The 19,948-nt window shown below is 51.8% G+C and overlaps 1 protein-coding gene across 1 annotated transcript in view; it reads right to left on the reverse strand.

Moving 5' to 3' along the window:
• MERTK (MER proto-oncogene, tyrosine kinase) overlaps positions 1-19,948 on the reverse strand; it is a 63,705-nt gene that overhangs the window by 16,112 nt on the left and 27,645 nt on the right. The window contains exons 7-11 of the mRNA XM_084623572.1: positions 19,420-19,535; positions 13,824-14,007; positions 12,189-12,340; positions 2,945-3,098; positions 1,179-1,335 (exon numbers count right to left, since the gene is read on the reverse strand). Coding sequence (XP_084479698.1) covers positions 1,179-1,335; positions 2,945-3,098; positions 12,189-12,340; positions 13,824-14,007; positions 19,420-19,535 — 763 coding nt within the window. The remainder of the gene's footprint in view (positions 1-1,178; positions 1,336-2,944; positions 3,099-12,188; positions 12,341-13,823; positions 14,008-19,419; positions 19,536-19,948) is intronic.

Genomic DNA, 19,948 nt, shown 5'->3' on the forward strand with positions numbered 1-19,948 from the left:
CTCTTGTGAAAGACTCCCAACTACCTCAGAGGGAGTTCTGTCCACCTCAGGGATGCGGCATAGGGCAAAATGGATCCGATGTATCTTAGGTGGCATCCCAGGCCTTCCATGGAGTCACCGCGAGGATACATTTGACCCAGTGTATTTAGCCTTTATTTTTTTGGCTTGTCCTTTTCAGTGGTGCTGGGTAACGAGTGGGGAAAATTCAGCTGCTGAAGAACAGTGGGGCTTTGTTGAAGGTGCTGGCCCCGGAACTGAGGCAACGCTGGCTGGGAGCAGGCTCTGCAGGTGAGGAGCACCAGGGTCACGTCTGAGCAGAAAGCTGGTCCCCAGGGAGAGAGCGTATTCGGTTACTGAGAAGGCGGCTCTGGCAAGCAAGCGGGCTGTGGACATCCTCAGGGATTACCTGCCAGGCAGCCCCTTCTCCCTAGTGACAGACCGTGTACCCTCACAGTGGCTTACTTTTGAAATAATCCATTTCCAAGGATTACTGGACTATAAAAAGAAGGGGAGAAAACCTGATTGGTACCCCCTGGGAGAACAAAGCAGCCAGCGCTTGGTGTCTGTAATAGGTGGTCCTCCCACCAGACGGGCTGAAGCACACGGTCAGTGTGGTGTGAATAAGAAACGGTGCTAGGCAAGGCCACCTCGTGCTAGAATTACATTTTGGACACTAGAAAGCACGTTGGTTTGGAACCCTTTGATGCCTCTCTTGCTCTTGTGGAAATCACTTCCCTCCCATGTTCTTCATTATGCACCTTATTCTTGTTTTCTTCCCAAACCATCTCAGCGCTGTCAGGCCAACGTGTTCTCTTTGGAGCCAGGGAACTGAGTAACTTCCATGAGCACCCAGACAGAGGGATGCTGAGCCAGCTAAAGGCCCCGCAAGGTACAGGGCAGGTGGTGATATACTCTGCTCAAGGCAAGGGTCCTATGTCACATTCCATACAACACGAAGATCTGGCCGTGCCCCTCAGAGCCGAGGCTGTGTGCGCTGGCAGCTACTGGGGCGAATAGGAGAGGTGAAGGTTTATTTAAAACCAGAGGTAGAATGCCTCCCGCTGCTCCCCTTGGTCAGCCCACTTCTGCCCCACCCCAGGGCCACCAGCTAGCCCCACGCAAGGCGTTCCCTTTGGCCAGCGCTCAGTGCTACTGCAGCCGTTATTTCTGCGACTTACCCAAACTTGGTTTCCATCCGTCTTTTCCTGACCATCACTGAGAAATACAGGATTAACCCAATGGCGACGATCCCAAGGAGAAAGCCAAGGACTATGGCAAAGGAGTGGCTGTTTCCCGGCGCTGGAGTCGAGGAAGGCGCGGAGGCTGTCAAACCTACTAAAACAGCCCAAAGTAAAGAACATAAACAACACGTGGAGGGCTTTTAAACAACTAAAAGCCAACAATGCATTCAAACCACAGAAGGCATGAAAGAAATACAGAAGCACTAGGAAAACATTGCATGGGGATGGAATACATCACTGCATGGCTTTACTTGAACAACAAACCCAGGTGTACGGGGATTTGGGGATGTGTTTTCCCAATGCTGGGCATGTTATTTCTATTACCGAAGCAACCAGGGGCCAACCGAGATCAGGGCCCCGTTGGGCCAGGTGCTGCCCAGACACAGAATAGGAGACCTGCCTGGGGCAGCTTGCCAGGCAGCCACAGGACAGGGGAAATGCTGTTCCACACACGTAGCCAGAGCAGGGGGCGGCTGCGAGCAGCACGGCTGTTTTCTGCCAGGGTGGGCGGGTGAAATCTGTTGGGCAGGGGGGTTGTTCAGAGGGGAATGACAAGGTGAGTGGGTGAGGGGCAGAGGAAGCGAAGAGGGGCAGGTGGAGAGACTGTGCTGCAGGGGGAGGGTTGGGGCAAACAGCCAATCTGCACAGGGCATGGAAAGACCCGAGCGCAGAAGGCAGCCCCCCTCGGACGCTCTGCACCCGCCCTCTGCTCTGGCTAGTCACCAGCCCCTACAGGAGTGCTGGGAGAGGCTCTGCCAGGCACATCCCGCCCAGAAGCCCTCTGGAGCCTGGGCCGAAACCCACGGAAGTGGTGGGGAGGCATCCAGAGGGCTTTGGACTGGGCCCCAGAGAGGCTCTCTGTGTGTGCGCCAGCGACCAGCATCTGGATGACCTCTGACCCTGCCCCCCAACAGAATCCCAGGTGGCGGCAGGCTGGGGAGAACCCAGGCCTGGAGACTGGGCTGGGTGAAGAGCTGGAGCAGGGGGGTGGCTGTATTAGGAGCAGCAGCCAGGCCTGTGGAAGAGCAACAAGGGCCTCTGGGAAAGAGGCAATCCGGCTGGAGCTGCGTGAGCTGCCAGGACCTGAAGGGAGGGCCAGCTGTGGAGGATCACAGCTGAGACGCGTGCCCCTCATCCCCACCGCCACCGAGCTGGGGCCTTCGCAGAGCCAGGGCCCACTTGGAGAAGGCTTCGGAAGCTCATAAAACCTCGAAGCTGGTCCCTCTCCCAGAGGCGGCTGGCTTGGAGAACGGGCCCCTCTGCCAGGGGCACGAGGCCCCCACCCCCTCAGGTCTGATCTTTAGCTGGTTGCAGCGACCAGAGCAAGTAGAGGCTGATGCACGCTCTGGCTTGCGGGGAGGCTCCAGCAACGGAAGCTTTGTGCAGACATGGGCGTGGGCAAGCTAACGAGGACACGGTGGTGAAAAACGCACGTAGCCTGTCCACACTACGGTTCCGATCAACTGCTACCGTTGCGGGAGCTGCAGTGGGGCGAATTCCACACCGACTTGCCGGGGCAGAGGTAATCAAACAGAGCCGTGTGTGTGAACTACACATTTAGCTAGCTAGGCAGATTCTCCACGTCAAACATGTACATTACAAGGAAGTTGTCCAGGTTCCAAAGCCAGGCAATGCCACAAACAAAGTGGGCTCTTTGAAATGAAATGCCTCTTTAATGACACGACCATACTATTTGTTCTCACCGTCCCCTGGAATGAAAACTACCACTGGGTCGCTGAAGGGCCCGGTCCCCCCCTTGGTGATGGCGGCTACGCGCACAGCACACGTGGCGTTAGTGACGACGATCGCGATGGTGGCAATGGTGGCGTCCTGCTGGGCTTCAGAAGAACGATTCTGCTGAAAATGAAAAGAAAGAGAAAGAAAGACGCTAGCACCGTGGAGAAGAACAGCTTGTTTTCGCTGGACCCGCCAAAGAATGAAAACTCAAGATTTATTTTAATCTAACATTCTTTCCCGATTAAATTTTCTGGTTGCCGACCCTTAATAGCCAGCAGGAGTTATGACCCTGCGTAATGTGACTGGGAGCTATTTATAGCGAATAATTGTTCTTCAAGAACCGGATGAAAACAAAGTAGCTGAACAGGATTTCCTTTTGAAACCACTTCACTGATCGAGGCATGATTCAACGCCATTGTCATGCAGCCTCCCTGGCAAGGTGAAATACCCTACCGGAGGAGCCAGGGAAACCTACACAAGAGAAAATACAGTCACTAAGCAGTAGGGAGCCATGCAACGGGGCCGGTGGGGAGAGGGATATAGTTCATGGGTCTCTATTTCTTGTCCTCAGGCTATCATCTGCCCCTGCTGGGGCCACAGGGCTTGCAGAAGTGACTCCAACACTCCCCCAGCTCCCCACTACACTCTCTGCCCAGCCAAAGGAGTCTACCTCCTACACAGATTTGTAGCCCCTTACTTGTATTGTTGAAGTTACCTACAACCAAGAAACAGACTCACCGAGCAGAAATTACATATGGAGCTGGTCACAGTGAGGCCTTGTCTAGATGAGGGTTTAATGGTATTAGCTGCCAGGGCTGAAAAGTCTAGCGTAGACTTTACTCCATGCTGAAAGGGCGAAGGCAAATTCCACCCCCCCCAAAGCCACCTGCCCAGCGTTCTGCACGGTGCCAGGACCTGCATCTGGCCACACGCTGGTCACCGGCCTGCTAGTTCAAAGAGCTTATTGCACCTTTGCTCCTAGCCCAGACCGTGCGGGGGGGGGGGGGGGGGAAGAGAACCCAGCAGCAGTCTAAGTTTTCTGCATGAACCATTTTTTGGGCACCTCGCACCAGGTTTGTCACACATGGCGTCCTGCACTTTGGCCCCGGCAGGGCGACCAGTTTGGCTGCAAAGGCTCCTATTGGCCCCACCTGTGACCATGTTACCACAAACTGACCTTGCTGGGGGAGGGACAGGCTCTCTGGGAGCGTGCTGCGTGGGGCTGGTCTTCCTCACTAGGCTGCTCCTCTCTCCAGCAAAGAGGAATAGGCTTTCCCCACAGGGCAGGTTGGCCCCTCCATAGCACCCTAGCTGAACTCCAGACGTGAAGCTCTCAGTCAGGAAGGGGCTTCTTAGAGGAACCCAGGCACATCGCCTCATGCCAATACGCAGTGAAGCACCTTGGGATTTGTTTTCTGAGTATCGCTCCTTTCGACCGAGAGGCGTCTCTCTCCCTGCTGCCCTGCTCAGATACGGCCTGCCACACACACGGCCTGCTTTCTCTCCCCTCTCACGGATACCTTGCTTCTGTTCCTTCTCGTTTTAGGGCTCATTGTCGCTGCCAGAGTTCTCCAGCCAATTTCCCCGCCCGGGTAAATTAGCAAAACTCTACCGAGGTCAGTGAAACGGGGACCATCTACACCCACCGAGAATTTGGCCTCTCTCATTTTTCCATGCACAAAGTGCAACCATAATGAAGCAGGGGAAGGCAGACTTTGTAGCCGATTGTTTCCTACCAATGTGGCTTCATGTCATGCTAATGACATTTCTAGTTTTACCCTGTGTTTCCTTTCATGGCCCCATCACCACGTTAGATTTCTTTCAGTGTTATCACAGATGTTTTTCTTGATCAACTGTACAAGTGATTCCCTTTCCCACAAACTCATGGTTATTTCCTGCATTTCTTGTGAGCCAGCTGGACAGCTGAGAAAGTGACTGGCATTGCTCCATGACAGCCTGTTACTGAAAAACAACCGTTCTGTGACAGATCATACAGCTGGCAGACTGAAATGCTGACTACAACATCTGCGGACCGTTTTCAGACACAGCGTGGCCATGATACAGCAACAACAGGAAACTAGGTGAAGTGCGAGGTCAGCAGGAACCAAATCTGATTTGCAATTAGACAAAAGAACCCCCAGAATGGAAATGAAACTGCTTTATTAACACACACACACTTACAGGCCTCATGGATGTAGGTGCTGCTAAAATAGCTCTGTCCTATGGCACATCACTGAAGAAGGTTTGGCCTCCAGTTATGCACATGAATAGAGGGATACTTTCCTGCTCTTTTGCAACATACCCGGGTTTCTCCTGCTTTGCTTCCTGGCGCCCTGGGGCAAAGGGATGTCTGCAAGGCGGTGTTTCTGGGGCTGAGTATCAGTCAATGCAAAGGACGTCTGAACTCTTTAATCGCTCGTGGAGCTGTGCTGCACCATGTGAGGACTCAGCCTGGAGGGATATTCAGCTGGGCGTGTACAACACATGCACCAAGTGAAGCCTTCTCAGCTCATGTGAGACACCCACTGGGTCAGATCCTCTGGTCCCCTTCAGGCTGACTTAACAGGACAGCGGAGAATCCCCTGGCATAGGGAAGTTGCCAAGTGGCATAAAATGGGCAGAGCCACCTCTGCAAGATCCCTTTCCTGCCCTTGCATTTTTGGAGGAGTGTTAGTGAGGGGAGAGGTTTCAGCATAACTTGGCTGCTGGAGAGATCCGTAGGGCTCCATGACTACCGGCATAACTTAGAGCAGCCCCCAGGCTGCACCCAGCCCCAGCGTTGGGGGAGGGGAGGGAGAAAGGCAGCTCGTCTGGCTCTGATCCGCTGGATTTAATAACCAAGAAAACCTCAGCTCAGAGCTGCCATGTCACAGTAAAAGCTGTAAACAAACAGGGCTCTGTGGGCCAGCCAGCAGGCAGGTAGCCGTTCCCTCAGCCAACGGCCTGTGCGAGCCCAGGTATCTGCATATGTGATTTAGTATCTCTCTGCTCCACAGCCCCAGGCCAGCACAGTGCTTCAGCACGTACCTAACTTTAAGCACACGATGAATCCCACTGGCTTCAATGGGCTACTCACATGCTTGAAGTGAGCCAGACACATGCTTACGTACCTTGCTGAATCGGGGCCGCTATTTCCATCTCATCTGACCCTACCCTCTTGGTTCATTGAAGTCCCTGATCCAGAGCCTGGAGGAAGTGTCCGGACTGACTGAGACTTCATTTGGATAACCCTATGGTCAAGATTTTCCAGAACAGGTCCTGAATGAAGTTGGGATCCTACATCCACTTTTAGACATCTACCTTGGTGGCTTGATTTGCAAGGTGTTGCGGGTCCTTGCATCCATGCCCCAGTTCTGGCCAGCAAGAGAAGGCACCTGACCCCTTTGTTCAGGGTGGGCAAGAAAGAGGTAAAACGGGGTGTCCTCTGCATATTGAGAACGCCCTCCCCATGATTCCACCCTCGCCTGAGAAATGTTGGCCAAAGCAAGGATTGCTAGGACAGCTTGGGACAGGTCGCCACTCTCTGTGATTACAAGGCTTGGTTGGGTTTTGATCTGATGTGTGCGCGCCCTGGAAGCCGGCTTGCGAATACCGACATTTGGATATTTGTAGGGATGTGTATGTAGGAAATGTGTGTTCTGGGCTGCCTGCATTCTAACCCTGCGGCATTACATGACAGTCAGCAACATGATGTTTTGCCCTGCAATGAATGCTGTAAGTAGATGGAACGAATCAACCATAAACCACAAAAATAGTCTTCAGTCCCAATTCTGCAAAGAGCTTTTGCCCTGTCTGGCAAAGTCACATTCATATGCACCTCGCCAAGATCTCCTACAGTCAGGAGCCACTCACCCACTAGCAGAGGTTTTATATCTTCCTTCAGCTCATCAGGTTTTCCACACTGAATACAGATCACTTAGGAACAGTAAGCAGCTATGGTGTGTAGTTATCCTTAAGCAGAACACCTTTTTTATTGCTTAAAAGTCTTATGTTGGAAATTCACAAAAAAAAGAATAATAAAAAAAGTCCCTTCTCCCCGGGCTTGTGAGAAGATAAATGTGTCAGCATCTTTTTCCAGTGTTAGTCACAAGATCATAATATTGTTTTCCCAATTTCATTGTGCGTGGGCCATATAGATGTCTGTGCAAGGATTAAAGGGGAACAGAAATCGCAGTGTCTTACAAAAAGAGTGTGAATCATTTCCATGCAGATTTCAAAAATGTACGCATTCAGCGCCTCTTTGTGTTCTAAACTTTGGATTATTCAGAGGGCAAGAAACAGCCCAGCAAAGTATGCAGGTAAGCAGGCAACATCTGGACGGGAACATGTGTCCGGCTTGCCGGCTTCCTTTTGTCTGGTCTATAATGGCTCCATTTGCTTCACATTTGTTATGCAACTCCCTTCATTCCCGTGCAGGGATTTCCCACAATGCAATCGCTCCAAGGTCACATGCTGTTCTGCCCATCATCAGCGGTGATCCAGGAGCAGCCGGACAGCTCAGGCTAGTCTGGCTTGAAGAAGAGGCTAGTAGCTCTGGGTCTTGAAGGCTTTTGTAACTGGCATTGCTGTAGCCCGAAGAAAACAAGCAAAAACAACAACAAAAAAGTCAGAATTTTAAGCTCAGGATTAGGGCTGGCCGGAAAATAATTCTGTTCCACAAAAAATGGTGAGACTTCGGAATTTGTTTCCATTCGGCTATGGAGCAAGACTGAGACCTTTGGAAATCTTTCATGAAAATCAGAGAGATTTGGAGCAGGGACTTCAACCCTGATCTCCCACATGCTTGGGGAGTGTCCTCACCACCAGGCTCTTCTGTCTGCTGGGTCCCTCACTTATCCTCTGAAATTCCAGCCTGGACCTGAGAAACTGTCCCTAGGGAAACGGTGTCAAAATCGGCACGTTTCCTCCAAACGTTTCTGTTAGGACGAAAGGAAATTTTCCAACAAAAAAAAAAGTTTCACTGCATTATTTTGCCAAGTTCTTCTACCCAAGATCCCAAATGCTCCCTTCATTCTGCCCTGCAAATGAAGAGACTCCCCTCCTGCATACACTCGGGAGAGATCCACGGAGTCACACTGGTGTTGGGGACCCCGGGGCATGGCCACTAGGTAACTCGAGGGGATGGAAGACCACGAGTGTCGATGAAGCCCCCTCACACTAGGCCCAGGTGTCCTTGGCCCCCACTCCCACCTGGAGGCACTCGCAGCAGCTCTGCGTACTAGGCCCAAGTGTCCTTGGCCCCCCCGCCTGGAGGCGCACACAGCAGTTATGCTAAGGATCTGCAACAATATGCTGCAGAGTCAGACTGCCTGAAACTAAGCAAGGCCAAACAGGGCAAATATAAAAAAACAATGCTGAATAAAGCAGCTTTATGTATAATTTAACCAATAATACAGAGAACCAGGGAACTAGCCGGGAACTGGATTGGCTGGCTATATGGATACTTGGGGCAGCTTGCTATTAAATAAATATGCTAAAAAAATATATATATATAAAAGCCTGTGTGACTTCCTGCTCTGGGTACAGGATTTGAGATTCAAATCTCCCTGTACCTATTTGAAGCTTCAAATAAACTTTTCTGCTTCTCCACCCCGTTGTGATTATTGGGTGCAGCACACCGGGTAACGAACCAATTTCAGCTGTTGTTTAGCCTCTTGGCACTGGGTGTCAGCAACAGCTTTTGGCGTCCCTGGGTGAGCGACGAGGCTGCAATTTAGCCTTGCCCAGACCCTTCCTGGAGGTCGAAGATTGCGGTGAGAACCGACGCCCAGTGCGCACCGGTGAGTTCACCGGGGCCTCGGAGGAGATGCGATTTGATCGACCCCAGAGGGCACAATGGTGCAACGCACTCATATAGTGGAGAAGCAGTTGTGGACAGCGGTGAACAACCGGTCCCTTAGACATGGGGGAGGAGCAGCTGCAGGCCACGGTGAAGAACCGGTCCCTTGGATAAGGTAGGAACCTTTTAAAATCCGGATTGTATGCTCTGTTGGAACCTGGGGACGCCCAGAGTTACCCTGTAGGTATGGGACAGAGACAGAGCTCAGGGCATGGTGTACGCCCCTAGAGTGCATTCTAGCAAACTGGAAGGTATTTGGTGCGGATCCGATGACTAAGAGCCAATTAAAACGATTCTGTACAGTTGACTGGCCTCAATATCAACTAGAGGACCAGGAGTGGTGGCCACCAGGAGAGTCAATTAATTACAACACGATCCTCCAATTAGTTTTGTTTTGTCAGTGAACGGGTAAATGGAATGAACATATGTATGCACATTTGTTTCTGACTTTATGTACTCGACCAGATATTTTACAGCACTGTAATCTGACTCCGACTGGTTCGGTAGCAGCTAATGTTAGTCCCCAGACCCCCACCCGGACTGTAATGGCAGAGCCGGTGTCCCCTTCGGCCCCTACACCCACACCTTGTAAGTCCCCCGAGCAGACCCCAGGTGGATCCAAATGATCAAAGGGATATGACCCGCCTTACCTCCTATAAGGAGTTGCTTTTGCATGGACTCCGTCACTCGGCTGTCCGACATAATAATTGGGCAAAGCCATATGAAGTAATGCAGGATTTAAAAGAATGCCCAGGGGCCTTTCTACAGCGTATTCGGGACACCATTCTACAGAACACTAATGCAGACCCCGATAATCAGGCAACTAAGTCAATTATTAAGAAAATTTTTACGAGCAGAGCAGCCCCTGATATTAAGAGAAAGTTACAAAAAAAGGAGGATTTAATGGGCATGACCATGGCACAAATTTTAAAGACTGCAAACCGAGCTTATAGTCTGAGAGAGACAGAGAAAAAAAAAAAAAGCAAGTGAGATTGATGGTAACAGCGGTACAGGCCGGCACTAAGAGAAGTGGTGGGGGAGGAAGGGGCCGTGGACGCGACTGTCCGGGCCCGCAGGAGAGACGACTGGGTCGCAACCAGTGTGCCCTGTGTCGACAGGAGGGACACTGGAAAAATGAGTGCCCAAAGAGGAAAGAAAAGGGGGGTTCCCCTATGATGGCAATGGCGGAGCAGGAATAGGGGTGTCAGGGGAGACGGACCACTCTACCCCCGGAACCCTGAGTAAAGATGCGGGTGGGAAGCTCAGAAATAGATTTTTTAGTGGACTCTGGAGTGGCCCAAACTGGCGTAAATCGGCCTCTTTAGTTGCCAGTAGCAGATTCCCTCACTGTGGTGGGAGCCACAGGCAGGGACACCAAGTGCCCAGTGAATGGCCCAGCGGAATGCGCTTTGGGAAACAGGACTATATCCCACAAGCTGGTATACCTCCCTGAGTGTCCAACATCTCTGCTGGGACGGGATCTGCTTTGTCGCCTCGGTGCCACCCTGCATTTTACTGAGGACAAAATAACCCTTACCTTACCCCCTGAAAATGCATGGATCATGACCCTTGCAGTTGAGCCCGCAGCCATGCAAGCCCCAGAATGGAGCCCATGGGAAGACCAGGTGTACCCCCTCGTGTGGGCATCAGGGATTCCAGGAAAGGCCACCCACCAGACCCCCATTACTATTCAGCTCATACCAGGGAAAGGCCCAGTGCAAGTAAAACAGTATCCAAATCAAAAGGAAAGTCAAAAAAGGTTTACAGGAAACTATAAATCGATTCCTAATGTATGGTATTCTCCGGGAATGTCAGTCAGCCTGGAACACTCCCATTCTACCCATACAGAAGCCTGATGGCACGTATCGGCTAGTACAGAACCTAAAGGCAGTCAATGAACGGGTTAAGACTCTGCACCCTCTTGTCCCTAACCCGTATACCTTTTTGGCTTCTATACGGGGACAGTATACCCATTTTTCAGTCCTTGATCTGAAAGATGCTTTACCATCCCAGTTGCCATCCCGTCACAGGAGATCTTCTCCTTCGAGTGGGAGGACCAAAAAAGGGTTAAAAAGCAACTTTGCTGGACAGTGTTGGCCCAGGGATTTAAAAACTCCCCCATCCTCTTTGGCCAGGCTCTGGCCAGGGACCTAGAGGAGTAGGATAATGAGAAGGCGCTCCTTCTGCAGTATGTAAATAATTTTGTTATTTGTTATTTGCCACTGTGGGCCAAACACCCTGCCTTAAAGCCACCGTGAGCCTCCTGAATTTTATTGGACTCCGGAGATATCAGGTAGCATGGAGTAAGGCTCAAATTGCCCTCCCAGAGGTACGGTACCTCGGGTTTCACATATGGCAAGGAGAGCATCAGCTTTCAAGCAAAAAAAAGGAAGCTATCTGTCAAGTTCCTACCCCAAGTAACCGTAAGCAGCTCAGGGCATTTCTGGGTATGGCTAAATAAAGCAGCTTTATATATAGTTTAACAAATAATACAAAAAAAAAAACAAAAAACTAGATGAAAACTAAATTGGCTGACTATATAAATACTTAGAGCAGCTTGCTATTAAATAAATATGCTTATATATATATATATATATATATATATATATATATAAAAAGCAGCCTGTGTGACTTCCTGCTCTGGGTACAGGATTTGAAATTCAAATCTCCCTGTACCTATTTGAAGCTTCAAATAAACTTTTCTGCTTCTCCACCCCGTTGTAATTATTGGGTGTAGCACACCAGGTAACGAACCACTCAAGCTGTTGTTCAGCCTCTCGGCACTGGGTGCCGGCAACACTGGGATAAATCCCACGCAAACGAGATCCAGCTTGGAACCCAAGAGCCAGATTCTCCCCGGCCATGTACCTCCTCGCCATTTCCATCTGTAAAAGCTACCGAATCCAAATTCCTGCTCCAGAGATCTTAACAAACCCTCCAGCACAGGGAAGAGCCCCTCAAAATACTAACACGTCACATGCAAACAACATCTTATTTGTTTTTTTAAAGAAACCCCATAAAGAAGCGATAATGAACACACACTTTTTCTTGCTTTGCAGCTCCCCTTTAAGACAAGAAGTGGCACAACAGCACTGGCTAATATTCTTCGTTATGAACTGTATTTGGTAAGCCAGGGCAGCACTGTACACACACACACACACACCACGGAGCCAGTCGCTGCCCCAAAGAGTTTATAAACGCTGTGTATGGCTATAGACAGCGTTGGTAGCTACAGACAGATGGGGGACCATCAGGGATCATTGAGAGGACACCTATCAGCAAGAAAGACAGCGTCGCAGCTGCCTGGCCATTGCCGAGATTTTTGTGGCCATCACGTTACATTTAGTTCTTATATTTCTTTTCATACTCACCGTTATCTCCGAGTTCTGCCAGGTGTGCAGTAGCCTGTAGGCCTGCAGTTCTCCATGCTTTCGCCCAAGGTGGGGCTTTACCCATCTGACTTCCAGGGAGGAGCTGGACTCATTGAAGAACACTGTGACATTCAGAGGTGGAGTAGTTGGGGCTACAAGACACAAACAGAATCACATACAGAGCTAAGATAACCAGGCAAACATGCCCATCAGCAACCCATGTGGATGTGGCAGGGCTCCTGGGTCACGGAGCTGAACGTGGGACCTTCTGTGTCTCACAGATGGAGGCCCTGATCCTGCAGGGACTTTGGCACTCACGTGGAGCTCATGGAAGGATCAAGGCTAGTTCTTTAAATAACCCCCTCTCTAAGTCACTCTGTCCAACCGGCCATATTGTTCCGATTCCCTGAGCGCACCCCGTGGCAGGAGAGCCATAGGGAGAGGGTGGCTTTCCAGGCCCCGAGTCTCACACATCCAGCTGCTGTTTTCGGCACTGCAATAGCTGCCACGCGCACGTGCCAGACGGCTGTGGGGATGGGCAGGGGAGCGACTGAATAGGAAAAACCCCTCATCTTGAAGCTGCACACTCTCCTCTTTCGGGGGGACCCTGGCTCGCTTCCCCCACCCCGCACTTCCCCACCCCGAGAGCAGGGAGCAGCCGTATTTCATAACCCCCAGGCGACCCATGACCCAGAATGCCAGCCACCAGCTGACACCAGCGGCTGCTTTAGCTGGGATTTCCTGCAGACAAGACGTGGACGCGGGAGGGGGCGAACTCCCAGGCCGTGTCTCCCTACAAAGGCCCCTGCAGCGTGAACCGAGACGCTCCTCTCCTACGCAGCGGGCGCTGCTGGCCCAGCATGGTCCCAGCCCGAGGGGGCTGTGCTTGGCATGGAAAGGGCCAGAGCCAGCCGCACGGTGCGGGAGGGCAGAGTGTGTGAGGAGCCTCTTTCCTCACCCTCAGCTCATGCACCTGGGTCCCTCCCTCAGGCCTGACAGCAAGCACCGGGGGTGCCCTACTGCCCTGCCGGCTGGGCTTTCACAGCCCCAAAGAGCCAGGATCTGCACGGTCGGGGGCACAGTCAGGCGCTGGCTGGCAGGTGCAGTGCTTCTCTCTAAGGGGCACATCCTGCACCCCGATTCCCATGGATCAGGAGAGAGCCCGAGCCCAGCTGGCCTAGGGCTGATTCCCCCAGCCCTGTGCCTGCTGCAGTCAGGGAGCGGAGCGCGGGGGTTGGGGGCGGGCAGGGGTGTCACACGCTAACAGACCAGTGTGGGAGCGTGCAAGTCACTGCACCGAATGGAGCCCAAATACTCCTCCCAACCATGGCCCCCAGCTCCCCCCAGCCGCCCCAGGCCTGGCTGGACGCTGAGGGCAATGGAAGCGACGGGGGAGCCGCCTCCCCCAGAGCGGAGGAAATACGGCAGTGAGGGCCAGCTGGCCCATGCACCCGCCGGCCTGCACTTCCCACTGCCAGCGACCACGCAGTGCTGGTGAAGGAGCTCCTGGTGACCCATCCCTTGGGCCTCGGCATGGAGCGGTCAGTGCCCTCTCGGCAAACTGAACCCCTCACCAGAGTGCAGCAGAGAGCCCCCAAAGCACAGACAGGCCCCCAAAGGACCGTCTCGTCCTACCTCCCTCAGTTGTGCTGGCCAGAATCCAGGGGCTGAACGAAGACCAGCCGACTTCATTCCCGCAGGAAACACGGATGCTATACTCTGTCATGGGCTGCAGCTGCTGGACTCGGTACAGGTGAGGCGGCACGGAGGTGTTCCAGATCAGAAATGAGCCGTTGCTCAGTGGAGCTGCTTCCCTGACCTTCATCGGAAATCAAACAGGGACACGGATGAGTCAGTAAGAATCTGCCATGCCAGAGGCACGTGAGGAATTTGAAGTCTGTAAACAGGATCCAGAATTCTGTCCTTCCTCTGCTCTTCCCTCCACGCTCTCTTAACTCTTACGGGGAGAAGACTGGGGGGAAAGTTTCATGGTAGGCAGCAAGGCTAAAACTTCTAATAAACACAGCCTACCATAAGAATGGCCACGCTGGGTCAGACCAATGGTCCATCCAGCCCAGTGTCCTGTCTTCCAACAGCGACCAATGCCAGGTGACCCAGAGGGAATGAACAGAACAGGCCATCATCAAGTGATCCATCCCGTCACCCATTCCCAGCTTCTGGCAGACAGTGGCGAGGGACTCCCAGAGCATGGGGTTGCCCATGTTCTCATTTTAGAGGAGGACACAAAATATCTATGGTAAAATGCCCAGCTGCTCTGCTGCGTGCGCCCTGATGTCAACGGAGGAATAAACACAAAGCGTAACGCAGATGCAAGGACTTGGAAGTCGTCGCTCCTGGTCCTGAATTCCCACTCTAAAAGCTCAGCAAGGCTCTATTCCGAGAAACTTCTTTGTTACTGACAAATCTCCCAAAACCACACAGACCCTAAACAAGGAGGATTCTGCAGCATGAGGGAAAAAGACCATGGAAGGTGGCAGGTCAATGTATTTAACACGTCGTTTTCCTTGCACTGAATTACTCAGAACCAAAATACATTGTCAGGTGAAAGGCATGACAAGGGACGAAGCAGCCAGTCATAACAAGAACTAGATGCAGTGAGATTAGATGGGAGTCACAGAAAGATCAGGATCTTATCTTGACCCTACAAGGATTTGACTCAGCTCTATTCTGACTTGGACTTTCGGGGTCCCACCTCCGGCTGAACGCTCCTTCGTGAGGTCTATGATGGACTCTTGCAACAAACCCAAACCTCACACCGTATGAAATGTCACCTCTCACTGTGCACTCCTAACAGCTGCCCCATGCTGCTGCTGCTGAAGAAGAACAAAACATGAAGCCAATTAACACTCTGGAATCTGCTAGTGAGTTATCCCCTTAGCTGAATTAAAATGCTCTGCCTTTTACGAGATGGGAAACCGCCCAGTGAAAAGTATCAGAGTTAAAAATGTGAAAAGTCTTCCAGAATTTTGACATACAGAGCAGACTGCACACACAGAGTACCCCAAATCTTCTAGTTAGTGCCCCGAGATTAAAAACCAGCACTTCAGCACACTATGCATCACGCTTTGCTTCAGAATTCCCATGCCCGGGACTGCAGCTTTTTTAACGGAAGAAGAGTTTAGACACGTCCGGTCTGAAAGCGTGGGCATGGATTTCACCAAAACCACCCCCGGGCCTGGCGCTGCTGTATGGAAAGCCAGCAACGCAGTCAACCACACCTGGAAGAGGGATGGATGTTATGCAGCCCTCCATGCGCGCTCCACCTTTCCTCCTTTACACATTCAGCAGAGCGAGATCCTAGTACAGAACAAAACTCTCACCCCGTATGCAGCACGGGCTGGAGTTGTGGGAGGACCTCTGAAGGGTGTAAGAATGAGAGGAACCAGAAGAAGTAATCTAACCAGCAATTAACCAGCAGAAAACTCAAGCTATCCACCAACCTTGCCAACAGTACTGGAGTTCTATCATCACTAGAACGACCTCGTCTTGAATGGCTCCCCCAGGAGACTATTTCCTAGCTTCAGGCAAGCATGCAATTTCTTCTCTTCCCCACTCTATTTTAGAGTGAACCTGCATAGGAAGTTCCCAACTCAGCTTGAGTTTGAGGCCTTGTGCTCCACATAGGTTGTTGCAGGACAGCCAGTAGCACCGGTCTGCATTCAACAAAGAGAAGGCCACCATGTCTAGTGCTTAGTACACAGGACCAGGAGACAAGGGCCCCGGAGTCAGCATTGACACTGGCTCACTATGTGGCCAGGGGGCAACATTCATAAGCAGAGATGAGGACAATTCATGTCAGATTCCCAAACCAGACAGAAATGCAGGGTCAGAAGATCATCAGATGCTGCTAGACGCTTTGGCAAGAATGTTTAGAACAGTGACCAAAACCATCTGCTGCTGATACTGGCTCATGTATTGTCATGATATCGTAGTATGTTTCCAGCTGCTGTATCCCCTTGTCTCAGCCCTACACGGTCAAATGTGCTATGAAGAGTCAAAGGGGCAAAAGAAAACACCGGCGGTGATGGACCCGATTCCCAGGGGTGCTGCATGCCCTGAGCCCTTGCTGGCTTTGTCCAATCAGCACCTCCGGAAGTCAGCCCCGTTACTGTTAGATCACAGTAAGAGTCAAGGGAGGAGGTGACAGAGAGAAACATGATCTTTGAAAAGCACCTGCATGACCACAAGTCAGATCTTTTTTAAGTAGATGGCAGCGGGAGGAAAGAACATCCCCTGAGACACCCTGCATCCAGACACTGACAGACACCCAATTCTCTGAATATTCTTGGGGAAACCCTGCATCCCACAGCATCTTCCCTCAGAGTGCTCTCCCTGCAGTGATGTTACCATGGGAGGAGGGATAGCAAAAATTGGGGATTGGTCCTGCTTTGAGCAAGGGGGTTGGACTAGATGACCTCCTAAGGTCCCTTCCAACACTGATATTCTATGATTAGCTTCCTGCAGACGGCTCACCGGGGGCCCCCATCAGTACTGGTCAAGGTGATGCATGGCACTTTCTAGGGACTGATCGCTAAAAGGGGGTTGAGTGATGTGATTTACATCGTCTTGTTGAGCGGTGAACACGTGCTAAATACAGAGGGCCCAGTGCTGCCTTTGATACAAATCCCTAACACCTCCTGACCTCAGCAGGAGGTGGCTGTGCATGCCTAGGGGTAGAATTTGGTTCACAAAATCCTAAGCAAAACCTTAGCAATGTTACTCCGAATAAGGCTGAGATACGTATATCTAGAACGTACGATCAGCGACCGGACATGCAAATGGATTCCTAAAATGCAGGTGGATTGGTCACAATTACGAATTCTAAATCCCTCTGAGCCTTGTAGATTCTTTCCAGAGAGGAAAGGAGGACTTGTGGCACCTTAGAGACTAACCAATTTATTTGAGCATAAGCTTTCGTGAGCGACAGTGAGCTGTAGCTTACGAAAGCTCATGCTCAAATAAATTGGTTAGTCTCTAAGGTGCCACAAGTCCTCCTTTTCTTTTTGCGAATACAGACTAACACGGCTGTTACTCTGAAACCTTTCCAGAGAGGGGCAGTCAGACACGGATCATTCAGAACTGGAACACAGGGCTCGGTTCCTGCTAGCTGGGGCCAGGAGAGCACTCGCTATCATCACTTACAGGGTCAAAACTAACTACCTTTGGCAAGGCGGCATCACCGGAGCCAGGCTGAACTGCTGGCTGAGTCACTGCAGTTGTTCTTGCCAGGAATCACATCGTGTTTTCGGATTTAAAAGGCTATTTCCTAGTGACGGGTCATGTACATTAAGTCACAGGAAATTCTTTGTCCCTCCACCCTACTTCCTGAGCTTGAGTAAGAATGGAACGTTAAAGGCCACGCTCACATTAGATTGGATGAGGGATGGTGAAAGTGAAAGGTCTCTGCGGATGCAATCCATCGAGGGTTATGGAAGTGTCAGAGGAGGAGTCATTCAGATGCAGACACAGTGGATGTGACTGAGGGCAAACGGAAGGAAGCCAGGTCTCACTCACTATTTTTATTATGTAAATTGTCCAAGATTTTACTTCATTCACAGGCCAGGTGCTATCAGAGCCGTGACTCATGGGGGTGCCATGGAACGCTAAAGATGTGGCCTGACCCCTCTCGGATTCCATCCAGGCCCCAGGCATTCCTCCTGCTGCCATCCAGACCCTAGCGTACTCCCTCAGCTGTGCCGGGCGACTTTTAAGATGCAGATTTCTGCCACCACAATACTTTTAAGCCAAAGGACATTTTCCCTGAAACCAGATGCAACCTTTGAAAGGAGCGCCCTAAGATGTACGCACCCGACTGAAAGGGTTCATAGAATCATAGAATATCAGGGTTGGAAGGGACCCCAGAAGGTCATCTAGTCCAACCCCCTGCTCGAAGCAGGACCAATTCCCAGTTAAATCATCCCAGCCAGGGCTTTGTCAAGCCTGACCTTAAAAACCTCTAAGGAAGGAGATTCTACCACCTCCCTAGGTAACGCATTCCAGTTTCACCCTCATAGTGAAAAAGTTTTTCCTAATATCCAATCTAAACCTCCCCCACTGCAACTTGAGACCATTGCTCCTTGTTCTGTCATCTGCTACCACTGAGAACAGTCTAGAGCCATCCTCTTTGGAACCCCCTTTCAGGTTGTTGAGAGCAGCTATCAAATCCCCCCTCGTTCTTCTCGTCTGCAGACTAAATAACAGGTTAATAACGACGGGGCTGGAAAGTACTGCTGTTCTGAATGAGCCATGGCACAGAGTGGTGTTCAGTTACCCTCAGCCGGTCTGTATTCAGCAAAACTAGCTATTATGCCGATTACGGTAAAAACGAACCCGTTATAAACAGTCACGAAATCACCGAAGAGCAGAAAAAGGCCCTGGGCCTTGGAGCACCCCCTGCCTTCCCAGGTTAGAGCTACGGGAGAGCTGCCTGCAGGACTGGCCCCAAAGCACCGATAAAGAAACGAATATCTGCACTTGCTCAATCATTTATCAGGAAGCCAACTTCCTTCTGATGGCCAGCAGAATGCTGAGCGTGGAGAGGTGTCCTGTATCTTTGAGTCTCCCTGGGGGCGCTGTGAAAGTGGTTACTGGTGCCAACACCCTTCCTCTGCCCAGCGTCCCAGCCAAACAGCTGAGCTGGGTGCTGGGACCAGGGGAGAGCTAATCAAGCACCCTGAAGGCATCTTAAAAGCGGTTTCTTCTACTTCCTCCAGGATTCAAATCCGAGATGCCCCCAACCCCAGCACCCACGGGGAAGCTGGCACTGCCTGTTGCCAGCCTGCAGATGTCTGGCCAGAAGGGACCTCATGGCTTTGACACCCTAACCCCATGAGGGTCTTGACCCTTCTGAGACCCCAGACCACCAGCCCAGCAAGAGACCAGCAACGTGCTGAAAGCACACGGCCTGCAAGCTGCTCCGCACAGACACAACCCATATCTTTTGGCTGGTCCGGCAGTGCCTCCCCACCCGCAGAGGGAACAGCAGCCTGTGTTCTTATTTCTCGAATACAGAGACGGCCCGAATATCCTCTCTCTTCCACCAGCGTGGACCAAGTGATTTACCCGAGCGTCAATGGGGCTCCCCCAGCTTCTGCTGGTGCATGCGCGAGGAGAGACAGGCCCAGCATGGCTGACTAGCTGCCTGCAGCCTCCCTGCAAGCACCATGCCGCAGCAAACACAAGCGGCTCGAACCACAACGCCAAGGCTTACCTGGAGGCGGCAGCCGTGCAGAGGCGAATAGCCGTCGAAGCCTGGCACCCAGGACACCACCAGGCTGTGCGCTGTTCTATTCAGGACATGCACGTCAGTCGGTGCGGCTGGAGTTCCTACATGAGAAAGCCAGGCCTGGTCAGCACTAATGTGTGTGAACACAATGCAGGCTGCCAGCCGGCTGCGGTGCAAAAACACGCATGTGCAAGCTCTGGAGGAGAAACACCTGAACACTGAACTCAGTGCTGTGGAGGGGGCGAAGCCTCCCCAAGAGAAATAAGCTGGTCCGTCCCAGGGCTGCTGTCTGGGGCCAGGGGAAGCAGCACCACCGTGGAAGGCATATTCAAGCAGTGGCCTGACATAGAGAGGTAGGGAGCAATGGCACGTGGGGGTCCCCGGGGCTGCCCCCCGGGGCTGGGAGCTTGCCTGGAAGGCTCGTGCCATTCGAACCTGCAGATCGGGAACTTCCAGTGTGCACCAGCAGCCTCTCCACGGAGTAACTGCTGTGCTGCAGGTGAGCGTGCGTTAG

This window comes from Lepidochelys olivacea (assembly GCF_965140295.1).
Source record: "Lepidochelys olivacea isolate rLepOli2 genome assembly, chromosome: 3".
NCBI lineage: Eukaryota > Metazoa > Chordata > Testudines > Cheloniidae > Lepidochelys > Lepidochelys olivacea.